Genomic DNA, 12,566 nt, shown 5'->3' with positions numbered 1-12,566 from the left:
CCACAACAGAGCTTGTGAGACTGTTGGATCACTACCTGTCTGTAGGTCGTGAACAGTTAGGTATCTGCATTCATTTAAAAGCAATCCTTTGCATCCCATGACACATCACTTTTACTTTGCACTGTCCGTTCCAGAAACAGGGAGTGTCTGAAGTTTGAGTGACACACAGCAAACAATTTATTTCCAGTCCTTCTCTGCATTTAGTTCAATTTCTCTGGTAAGTCCCTGATAGATTGTTAATCTTTTTGAGGGGTGGAAAAGCTACATGTTTCTCTGGAGAACCTTGTGAGTTGCAGCATATGTTTGAAGTTAAGTGGAGTTGTTTTACAGGAAATTTGCTTCCTGCATTCTATATATTTGCATACTTACCAAACAACGACAAAAAAATGAACAGTCCATGTTAGTCATGTTGTTCATTCCTTACTGGGATACAATACTACGAGTGTGTGTGTATGAGCTTGGCGACTGGCAGTCTTTAGTCTGCAAATTGATATCCTATAAAATGAGCTCTCTCAATCTTTGATCTTGTTGTGTTGGGGGCATTCAAACAATGTCACTGGGTTTTACCTCTTGTGCTTTCAGGAATTCCTATGACCTTAATGTTTTTCTTCCTCCTCAGCTGTTCAGATCTTCTTGTTTGTCACACATTTGTTTCATCTGTGACTTTACATCCCTGGGTATGTCTACCCTGAAGAGAAGGGGGTGGGGGGAAAAACCCAACCCAAAAAACAAAAACCTGCAGCAGTTGGTCTTAGAGCCCAGGTCAACTGACTTGGGCTCACAGGGCTTGGGCTTATGGGGCTTACAAAAGCAGTGTAGACATTGCCACTCAAGTGGAAGCCCGGGCTGTGAAACCAGGTGAGTTGGGTGGGTCTCAGAGTTTAGCCTCCAGACCAAGTGAGAACATCTACACTGCTATTTTTAGCCCTATAGTCCAAGCCACGCAAGCCCAAGTCAGTTGACCTAGGCCCTGTTTTTTTTGCAGTGTAGACGTAGTAGTCCGTCTCATTCAAGTGTAGGATCTTTAAGGCAGATGCTCTCCATTCCACATCTCTCAAAACTGTTAAAAATTGAGTGTATGTTGTTTGCCTTGATTTTTTTCCCCCTCAAGACTTTCTAATCTTGGTCCAGATCCTGAACTGATATAAATTGGTGCATCTCTGGGCTCTGACTCTCTGACTTAAATGGAGTTGTGCCAATTTATACACGCTCAGAATCTGGCCTCTTGTGTTTTAATCCTGTACTGAGGTTCATGGCAATGTTCAAGAGCCCCACAGAGATGGTAGCTAGCTTCTTTGGAGTCTCTTGCTTTCCTTTGATACACTTTGAACAATACTTTTTCTCTTACCCACTGAATCATCTCCACCTGTCCACCAAAGGTCAGGAAGAGAGACAACAGCTATCAATCACTGAACCAAAATGTCAATGCAAAAAGTTTTTGGTTTAATTTTGGAGCCAGGGTATGTATGAGCCCTTCTCTGCCATACTCTCCCAGTGGCTTTCCCTGTCCTGTGCTAACAGATGCATGTTCATTTCCACAAGCTGCTTTGGTGGTCTTGCAAACTAGGGGTGGTCTGATTTACATAACTCTTTAGTGCAGTCAAGACAGCAGCATTCCTGTGTGTTTTGTCATCAACTCTCTTAAGTGTATTGTAGTTAGATGGAATGAGCTCGGTTGTGAACTGACCCAGAAAGTCAGCTGTCCCTCTTAATATTTTCCCTAACTGGGGAAAGGGAATCTAATACAAATCCTACTGGTGACACAAATCTCAAGAGTTCTGCACTTTTCTCTCATTCTGCAAAAAGCAACAGAGGGTCCTGTGGCACCTTAGGGTACGTCTACACTACGAAATTAGTTCGAATTTATAGAAGCCGGTTTTATTGAAATCGGTTGTATACAGCCGATTGTGTGTGTCCACACAATAAAATGCTCTAGGTGCTCTAGTCGGCGGACCGCGTCCACAGTACAAGGCTAGCGTCGACTTCCAGAGCATTGCACTATGGGTAGCTATCCCACAGCTATCCCACAGTTCCCGCAGTCTCCGCCGCCCCTTTGAATTCTGGGTTGAGATCCCAATGCGGGCGGTTCTGGGTACATGTCGTCAGGCCCCTCCCTCCCCCGTCACAGCAACGGCAGACAATAGATTCGCGCCTCTTTACCTGGGTTACCTGGGTTACCTGTGCAGACAACATGGAGCCCGCTCAGCTCAGCTCACCGTCACCATATGTCCTCTGGGTGCCGGCAGACGTGGGACTGCATTGCTACACAGCAGCAGCTGCTAACTGCCTTTTGGCGGTAGACGGTGCAGTAGACTGGTAGCCTTCATCAGCGATCTGGGTGCTGGCAGCCGTGGGGCTTGCCTTTTGGCAGTAAATGGTGTATTATGACTGTTAGCCGTCCTATTACAAGTCGGGTCATCGCACGTTAGCAGAGTCTTTCCTGAGCAGCCAATTGTGCAATAGGCCTGAAGACCATCGTCATACACCGCCCCGTATTTGCTGCCAAGCACCCAGAAAGATGCCGAGGGCTATCAGTCACGCTGCACCGTCGTCTTAAGATGTAAAAAATAGATTTGCTCTGTATTCATTTGCTTCCCCCTCCCTCCGTCAAATCAACGGCCTGCTAAACCCAGGGTTTTCAGTTTAATCTTTGGGGGGGACCATTCTGTGTGACAGTTGTTTGTGTCTCTCCCTGATGCACAGCCACCGTTCTTGATTTTAATTCCCTGTACCTGTACGCCATGTCGTCACTCGGCCCGCCCTCCCTCCTTCCCCTAGTCCGTCAGATACTACGTTTGCGCCACAGCTCAGAGAGCCGAGAAGCGGTTCGCGCCTTTTCTTTGAATTCTGGGTTGAGATCCCAATGCCCGGATGATGCAAAACAGTGTCGCGGGCAGTTCTGGGTACATGTCGTCAGGCCCCTCCCCCCTCGTCACAGCAACGGCAGACAATAGATTCGCGCCTTTTTACCTGGGTTACCTGTGCAGACAACATACCACGGCAAGCATGGAGCCCGCTCAGCTCAGCTGAGCTCACCGTCACCATATGTCCTCTGGGTGCCGGCAGACGTGGGACTGCATTGCTACACAGCAGCAGCTGCTAACTGCCTTTTGGCGGTAGACGGTGTAGCATGAGTGATAGTCGTGGGGCTGGCAGCCGTAGGGCTGCATTGCACCAGCCCCTTGCAGGCGATGGTATATTATGATTGGTACCCATCGTCGTCATACTGGTATGGCTGTCAATCATGGCCACCTGGGCAGACATGCTACTGTTTTGATGATGATGGTTACCAGTCGTAATATACTATTTTCTGCCAATTGCCCAGTATTGTCTGCTAAGCACCCAGAAGAGGCCGAGGGCGATGCTGGGTGCTGGCGGACGTGGGGCTGGCAGACGTGGGGCTGCATTGCTACACAGCAGCAGCCCCTTGCCTTTTTGCAGATGATGGTATTTTATGACTGGTATCCGTCATCGTCGTACTGGAGAGGCTATCACTCATGTTGCACCGTCGGCTGCCACCTTAAGATGTAAAAAATAGATTTGTTCTGTATTCATTTGCTTCCCCTTCCTCCGTGAAATCAATGGCCTGCTAAGCCCAGGGTTTCCAGTTTAATCTTTGGGGGGACCATTCTGTGTGACAGTTGTTTGTGTTTCTCCCTGTTCCTGTACCTGTACGCCATGTCGTCACTCGGCCCTCCCTCCCTCCTTCTCCTGGTCCATCAGATACTACTTTCGCGCCTTTTTTCAGACCAGGCGCCATAGCTAGCACTGGGATCATGGAGCCCGCTCAGATCACCGCGGCAATTATGAGCACTATGAACACCACGCGCATTGTCCTGGAGTATATGCAGAGCCAGGACATGCCAAGGCGAAACCCGGACCAGGCGAGGAGGCGATTGCAGCGCGGCGACGAGAGTGATGAGGAAATTGACATGGACATAGACCTCTCACAAGGCACAGGCCCCAGCAATGTGGAAATCATGGTGTCACTGGGGCAGGTTGATGCCGTGGAACGCCGATTCTGGGCCCGGGAAACAAGCACAGACTGGTGGGACCGCATCGTGCTGCAGGTATGGGACGATTCCCAGTGGCTGCGAAACTTTCGCATGCGTAAGGCCACTTTCATGGAACTTTGTGACTTGCTTTCCCCTGCCCTGAAACGCCAGGATACCAAGATGAGAGCAGCCCTCACAGTTGAGAAGCGAGTGGCGATAGCCCTGTGGAAGCTTGCAACGCCAGACAGCTACCGGTCAGTCGGGAATCAATTTGGAGTGGGCAAATCTACGGTGGGGGCTGCTGTGATCCAATTTGCCAGGGCAATGAAAGACCTGGTGATAGCAAGGGTAGTGACTCTGGGCAACGTGCAGTCAATAGTGGATGGTTTTGCTGAAATGGGATTCCCAAACTGTGGTGGGGCCATAGACGGAACCCATATCCCTATCTTGTCACCGGAGCACCAAGCCACCGACTACATAAACCGCAAGGGGTACTTTTCAATGCTGCTGCAAGCCCTGGTGGATCACAAGGGACGTTTCACCAACATCAACGTGGGATGGCCGGGAAAGGTACATGATGCTCGCGTCTTCAGGAACTCTGCTCTGTTTCGAAAGCTGGAGGAAGGGACTTTCTTCCCGGACCAGAAAGTGACCATTGGGGATGTTGAAATGCCTATCGTGATCCTTGGGGACCCAGCCTACCCCTTAATGCCATGGCTCATGAAGCCGTACACAGGCAGCCTGGACAGGAGTCAGGACCTGTTCAACTACAGGCTGAGCAAGTGCCGAATGGTGGTGGAATGTGCTTTTGGACGTTTAAAAGCACGCTGGCGCAGCTTACTGACTCGCTCAGACCTCAGCGAAAAGAATATCCCCATTGTTATTGCTACTTGCTGTGCGCTCCACAATATCTGTGAGAGTAAGGGGGAGACCTTTATGGCGGGGTGGGAGGTTGAGGCAACTTGCCTGGCCGCTGATTACGCGCAGCCAGACACCAGGGCGGTTAGAGGAGCACAGCAGGGCGCGGTGCGCATCAGAGAAGCTTTGAAAACGAGTTTTGTGACTGGCCAGGCTACTGTGTGAAACTTCTGTTTGTTTCTCCTTGATGAACCCTCCAAACCCCCCCCCCCGACCCGGTTCACTCTACTTCCCTGTAAACCAACCACCCCACCCCACCCTCCCCTCCCGCTTGCAGAGGCAATAAAGTCATTTTTTTTTAACATTCATGCATTCTTTATTAGTTCCTTACAGAGGTAGGGGGATAATTGCCAAGGTAGCCTGGGATGGGTGGGGGAGGAGGGATGGAAAAGGACACACTGCATTTTAAAACTTTAACACTTATTGAAGGCCAGCCTTCTGATGCTTGGGCGATCATCTGGGGTGGAGTGACTGGGTGGACGGAGGCCCCCCCACCGTGTTCTTGGGCGTCTGGGTGAGGAGGCTATGGAACTTGGGGAGGAGGGCTGTTGGTTACACAGGGGCTGTAGCGGCGGTCTCTGCTCCTGCTGCCTTTCCTGCAACTCAACCATACGCTCGAGCATATCAGTTTGATGCTCCAGCAGACGGAGCATTGCCTCTTGCCGTCTGTCTGCAAGCTGACGCCACCTATCGTCTTCAGCCCGCCACTTGCTCTGTTCTTCCCGCGATTCAGCCCGCCACCTCTCCTCTCGTTCATATTGGGCTTTTCTCATCTCCGACATTGACTGCCTCCACGCATTCTGCTGTGCTCTATCAGCCTGGGCGGACATCTGCAGCTCCGTGAACATCTCGTCCCTCGTCCTACGTTTTCTCTTTCTAATGTTCACGAGCCTCTGCGAAGGAGAAACATTTGCAGCTGGTGGAGGAGAAGGGAGAGGTGGTTAAAAAAGACACATTTTAGAGAACAATGGGTACACTCTTTCATTACAAGGTCGCATATTTCGGCTTGCAGGCAGCCATCGTAGGCCACAGTGTTTTGGCTTTTTTAACCTTCTTAACATGCGGGAAAGGTTGCAAACAGCAGCGCATTTCCCATATCAAGGATGAATTGGGTTGTCCATTTAAAATGGGGTTTCAATGTAAAAGGAGGGGGCTGCGGTTTCCCGGTTAACATGCGGCACAAACACAAGTAAACCACCCCCCCCCCACACACACACACGATTCTCTGGGCTGATCACTTCACCCCTCCCCCCTCCGCGTGGTTAACAGCGGGGAACATTTCTGGTCAGAAGAGCAGGAACGGGCGCCTCTGAATGTCCCCTTAATAAAATCACCCCATTTCAACCAGGAGAGCTTTCTGGAGATGTCCCTGGAGGATTTCCGCTCCATCCCCATACACGTTAACAGACTTTTCCAGTAGATGTACTGGCCGCGATTGCCAGGGCAAAGTAATCATTAAACACGCTTGCTTTTTTTTTGTAATGTTTACAAATAGTTACAAAGTTACACTCACCAGAGGTCTCCTGTGTGCCCTGAGGGTCTTGGGTGAGTTCGGGGGTTACTGGTTCCAGGTCCAGGGTCACAAACATATCCTGGCTGTTGGGGAAACCGGTTTCTCCGCTTCCTTGCTGCTGTGAGCTACCTACAGTACCTCCATCCTCATCTTCCTCGTTCCCCGAACCGTCTTCCCTGTGTGTTTCTCCAGTGAGAGAGTCATAGCACACGGTTGGGGTAGTGGTGGCTGCACCCCCTAGGATCGCATGCAGCTCCGCGTAGTAGCGGCAAGTTTGCGGCTCTGCCCCGGACCTTCCGTTTGCTTCTCTGGCTTTGTGGTAAGCTTGCCGTAGCTCCTTAATTTTTACGCGGCACTGCTGTGTGTCCCTGTTATGGCCTCGGTCCTTCATGGCCTTGGAGATCTTTTCTAATACTTTTCCATTTCTTTTACTGCAACGGAGTTCAGCTATCACTGCTTCATCTCCCCATATGGCGAGCAGATCTCGTACCTCCCGTTCGGTCCATGCTGGAGCTCTTTTGCGATCCTGGGAGGACTCCATCACGGTTACCTGTGCTGATGAGCTCTGCGGGGTCACCTGTGCTCTCCACGCTGAGCAAACAGGAAATGAAATTCAAACCTTCGCGGGTCTTTTCCTGTCTACCTGGTCAGTGCATCTGAGTTGAGAGTGCTGTCCAGAGCGGTCACAATGAAGCACTGTGGGATAGCTCCCGGAGGCCAATAACGTCGAATTCTGTCCACACTACCCCAATTCCGACCCGCAAAGACCGGTTTTATCGCTAATCCCCTCGTCAGAGGTGGTGTAAAGAAACCGGTTTAAAGGACCCTTTAAGTCGAAAGAAAGGGCTTCGTTGTGTGGACGTGTCCAGGCTTAATTCGGTTTAACGCTGCTAAAGTCGACCTAAACCCGTAGTGTAGACCAGGCCTTAGAGACTAACAGAAGTACTGGGAGCATAAGCTTTCGTGGGTAAGAACCTCACTTCTTCAGATGCAAGTAATGGAAATCTCCAGAGGCAGGTATATATCAGTGTGGAGATAACGAGGTTAGTTCAATCAGGGAGGGTGAGGTGCTCTGCTAGCAGTTGAGGTGTGAACACCAAGGGAGGAGAAACTGTTTCTGTTTCTCTCATTCTGTATCATTGCTGTGCCTGCTGATTGCTGCAATAATTGGAATTGTCCCAACAGTGCTTTTATCTAGGGGATAAAAAAGGTATATTTCCCTCTTCTGTAGCTGGACTAGCCACTTGTTTGTTTGCAAAAATGATTACCTCTTGGCAGTTTTAACTTGTTTGCTTTTTTCCCCTCCTAACTTACATGCAACCACAAGAATCTCTCCTATTATGAACCACTAAATGTTAATGACCCATTACAGAGCGAGTCATGCACTTTTGTAATCCTTAAATCTTGTGAAATAATTTTAATCAGGATGTGTGCTAATCACACATTCAGTGTTGACTTTACAAAGTGGCACAGAATACTACATACATCTCTTAAGGGCAGGCCCACAATGGAGCAGAAAAAGCAAAACAGGTGCTCAGAAGCGCTATCCAATCCCAGATTAGCTGCATATGGGGTGGTTTAGTAGGTTTCTGCTGGTTCTTGGATTCAGTGTCTAGCGCTCTTCTCTTTGGACCAAACTCTCCTCTGACTTTTATGTTTGTGCAACTCCATCAAAGTCAGTGCGGTAGCATTCGTATAACTGAGTCTATGTCTACACTACAAGTGCTACAGTGGCACAGCTGTAGTATAGACACTTGATAAAGCAATAGAAGGGATTTTTCCTTTGCTGTAGTAAATCCAGCCCCTCAAGAGGTGGTAGCTAGGTCGACAGAAGAATTCTTCTGCCAGCCTCCCACTATCTATACCGGGGCTAAGATTGGCTTAATTATGTCTCTCTCAGGGTGTGAATTGTTCACATCCATGAACAGTGTAGCCGGGTTAATATATATTTTAGGTGTAGACCAGGCCTGAGAGAATTTGGCCCCGTTGTCTGATAGCTTCATGAGTTCAGCACGGTTTTCCTCCTAGTTTTTGTAAAATGTTACCACTCCAAAGCAAAATAAAATAATATTTTATTTCTAGACACCACCCTCACCCTGTAAGTGCCCAGGGCACTGAACAATATTACAGTAAAGACATTAAAAGGATAAAACATCCCCAAAAGCAAGACTCCCAAAGTGGAAAGTCTCTCTTTGGGAAGGCTGCAGCAGCACAAAATGACCATAACCTCCCTTCCACTGGGAAAGTCAGTGCATCTGTGTCTTTCTTTATAAGAAAAGTTATGCCCAGGTTTTTTTGTAGTCTCTGTTTAGTGGGAGAAATCCATTTGCCCATGGTGAGGAAAAGAAGGTGTGAGAGGATGGTCCGAGAGGGAAAAGCCCAGTATATTGGGAGCTACATTTCCAAGGCTGGCCTGGTGTCTCTGGCTCTTGTTGATTGATTTTTATTCCTTCCTTGCCATATTTGTAGATTTAGAATGTTCCACAAACCCATTTCTCCCTATGCAGAGATGGGAGTCATGACAGCCATTCACCATCCTCTACAATGCACTTCCTAGGTTATGTTTGTATTTGGATCTTTGGAACAGCGCAAGAAGCTGAGATCTTGATAATTTCTTTTCCTTTTCTTCCGAAATGGTTGGTAATTCAATAGCATTTCCCATTCCCTGTTTACACAGATGATTTACTTCTTAAAAGACTATTTATTTTATTGTTTGGAACATTTCACGAGACACATAATTGTTTATTAAGTAAAGGTCTGGGGCACAATTTACCAATTTACATGCTGTACTAAATACAAACAGCTTATTTTCATTCAGTTATTCCTCTCTCCAACTTTCTGAAAGTCTCATCAAATGATACCATGGGAGAAGAACATTCTCTGGATTCCTTAAATATTCGTTGTATCCTAGCATTACACAACCATAATGGCAGAAATTCTTTGAGTAACTGTAATACCACTGTGATTGACCATCCTTCATAGAAAATGGAAGGAACTGGCAGAAATAGTTAGTCTACACTTTTCCTCTCTAGGTGCTTTTTAATATTCAGCTTTTCATTTTTACCCAGTGAAACTCAATGATATTTCATAGAGCCCTTATCTACCAATTTATATAATCTCAGTAATCCATGACCAGTTCCTTTTTCCTATAGAGACAACTGGTTAAAGTGCTTGCTTTGGTCTGCTCGTGTGTGTGCTTGAGGCTCAGGTAGGAAAATTCATTGCTAACTACTGGGACCTTTACTTCATTTTTCTCACTTTTGAGCCTATATATTTTGAACTGTTGTTATGATTGCATCCTTGCAAAATTCTATGCACCCATTTAATCCAAACAAAAGTTTGGTTGGTTGGTTTTTCTTGACAGGCGAGTAAAATAGTCCCTGTCTCAAAGACCTGACACAGGTAATATCTTTTCATTTTGTATTTGTATTGTGCCTAGCACAATGGGGCCTTGATCCAAAGCTGGGGCTCCTTGGTGCTACCACAATACAAATAATAAATTATTTTGTTCACTATCCTTATCCACCTTAATGTGGTCGTGTCAATGTGTGAGTGAATAGATTTGATGCCAGAAAAAATTGGGAACCATTGGAATGGAACAAAACCAAGAGCGCTCTTGCAATATAGTAGCTATCTAAATTTCAGATCCATGCACATAACGTTAACTCTGGAGCTGAGTTGCATTTCTCTGTCATCTGTGAATTTTGCAGACAGACTAACTTGTTTATGGGAAGATTTTGTTTTTCATACACTTCATCTCAGGTGACAGAATAACCAAGTTCCCCAGTACTTGGTTGCAGACATTGATGCTACTAATTTGGTTTCCCACGTGAGCTTTAACTACATGGTTCGCATGAAACTAAGCTTTGAAACCAATCATCCAAAGGGTTGCAAAACCTTACTGTAGGAGCCAAATATTTCCAGCTGTTGTTGTCTTCTATTTATTTCCCACAGCATCTTGGCTTGGGTCTGCTAGTGATCTTTCTTCCTCAATGGCATGAGATATTAGCAGAGTCATTGTTTATGCTGCACAGAAGGATATTCCTCAAGCCTTACTTCATTAACAATTTTAAAAGCTTGTTAATCTGATTTAGCTTTAAAGATTGGAAACTTTTTTCATGTGAAATAAGGGACAGGCTTTCTGTAGATTGTGATAATGAGGTCAATTGAATACCAGGAGGCAATCTCTGTTATAAACTTGGAGATGTCATCCAGTCTTCAGTTGCTTTACAGTGTTAAGAGACGAGAGAGATTATTCAATATATTGCATATGTTTTAAAGTAACTTTACATCTGTTTCCTCCAGTGCATAGAGTTGTTTAATGTTCAGAGTCTTCAAAAGAAAACAACCACAAAGAGATCTGATGATAGTGGATGATCAGAGTGGCCACTAAACTACTGAGAATAAGCTTTCGTGGACTAAAGCCCACTTCTTCGGATGCATATGAAGTGGGCTGTAGTCCACGAAAGCTTATGCTCTAATAAATTTGTTAGTCTCTAAGGTGCCACAAGTACTCCTGTTCTTTTTGCGGATACAGACTAACACGGCTGCTACTCTGAAACCTAAACTACTGAGAGCATTTTGATGTAATCTCTACCCAATCAGTGGTGTGAATAGTTTAAAACAACCCTGGATGTCTTGGGATCAGCTATTTGCTATCACGAATCTTTGAAACTGGTGCCGATGAAGTACATATGAAAAGCAATCATATAAAGTTTAATTGTATGAGGTTCTTGTAGATCAACCTAAAGTATTTTCTTAAACAGATGCTATCAGGTTAAAAAAGTAGCTCTCCAGGGTAATGTACATGATCAACTTCTGAGTGTGAAAACAAAATACTGCTGCTATTTAAGCTCGCTGGCCTAGAGAGATCTCCCAGGGCCTGGATTCCCAGCCTGGTCTTGACCTCTTCAGTGCCATTGACTATACTACTCCTGACAAATTACGCCTGGGACTGTTTCCCTCTCTCCTTCAACAAACACCATTTGGCCTACCTGCTAGAGTTGATTAGCTGACTGAAACAGGTAAGTAGGGGAAGAGGATGATTTTTCCAGTTGTGCGCTCGCGCGCTCGCTCTCTCACACACACACACACACACACACACACACACACACACACACACGTCAACCTAGATGTAGCTGAATGAAATCTAAGCCTCAAAGGTTTTTGAGGAGGTAGTTTGTTTGTTTGTTTAATTTATTTATATTATTCTTCTATCTTCATTTAAAAGCTATGTATTTTTGTGAAGTAACAGTGCCAACTAGTGGTCAGATAATATATTCACCTTGTGAAAAACCTGAGTATTTTGGGGGGGAAAGCCAAGCCTTGTTGTTAATAAAAACTTGGGTTAAACATAATGTAAGTCCCATGATAGCACAGTCAGCTTGATTTTATTTAATTAATTTGTTTATTGATAGGTAAAAGACTTTATTGAAATTTCTGGGCATTTACAATAAAATATTTGTTATATTGTTGTGACGTATAATGGGCCAGTTATTAAAAATTAACAATATTCTATATTGACCATATATTGTGTTATAATTTTCCTTTCCCCGCTATTCAAATTATTTAAACAACCATAATTTGATTATATGTATATTTAAACATTGACAATAAATTTTTAAAATCTTTATTGTGAAGGTTATCATTTTCAGGGGAAGATAAGAAGTATGAAAACTTAAAGGAAGGAGGAGGCTGTAATTCGGTTATGTCCTCTCTGTATGCCCTTCTCGATTACTATGTCCATATCAAAGCATTTCAATGACTTCAGTATTTCTATTGTGGTGTTTTTCTGTGCAAGGTACACTATTACTTTTATCCTTTTGGGGGTGTGAGAGAGGGTAGGGGGAAGTTTGGCATTTTTCTCACAACATTTGTTAACTCTTTCATTACTGAAGAGTTCGCTAACAGTTTTTTCCAGGAGCCAGAGTAAAAACTGTTGCCTGGGTCCACGGATTTAGGATTGTGCTCATTTTCCCTCCCTCTCCTTCCCACCCCCTAAAGAGCAAGAATAAAAGTAGCTTCCTTATTCTCAGCTCAAATCTTTTTTAATAGACCAACTCCCAATACCCATGTTTTTAAGTCTTGTTCAGATTCTATCCCTAGTGCTTTTTATTTCTTTTAGGAGGGATTTCCAAAAT

General features: G+C 45.6%; 1 protein-coding gene across 1 annotated transcript; it reads right to left on the bottom strand.

The window, feature by feature from the left end:
• Positions 1-4,880: 4,880 nt before the first annotated feature.
• Positions 4,881-7,527, bottom strand: LOC135982464 (uncharacterized). Its single transcript, XM_065589266.1, has 2 exons — positions 6,427-7,527; positions 4,881-5,829 (listed from the first exon to the last, which is right to left on the bottom strand). The coding sequence occupies exons 1-2, from the start codon at positions 6,965-6,967 to the stop codon at positions 5,327-5,329; spliced, it is 1,044 nt and encodes a 347-aa protein (XP_065445338.1). The 5' UTR covers positions 6,968-7,527; the 3' UTR covers positions 4,881-5,326.
• Between the last annotated feature and the right edge of the window lie 5,039 nt (positions 7,528-12,566).

The sequence above is a fragment of the Chrysemys picta genome, chromosome 3, assembly GCF_011386835.1.
Source record: "Chrysemys picta bellii isolate R12L10 chromosome 3, ASM1138683v2, whole genome shotgun sequence".
Lineage (NCBI taxonomy): Eukaryota > Metazoa > Chordata > Testudines > Emydidae > Chrysemys > Chrysemys picta.
This window is presented reverse-complemented; position numbering and strand designations above follow the sequence as displayed.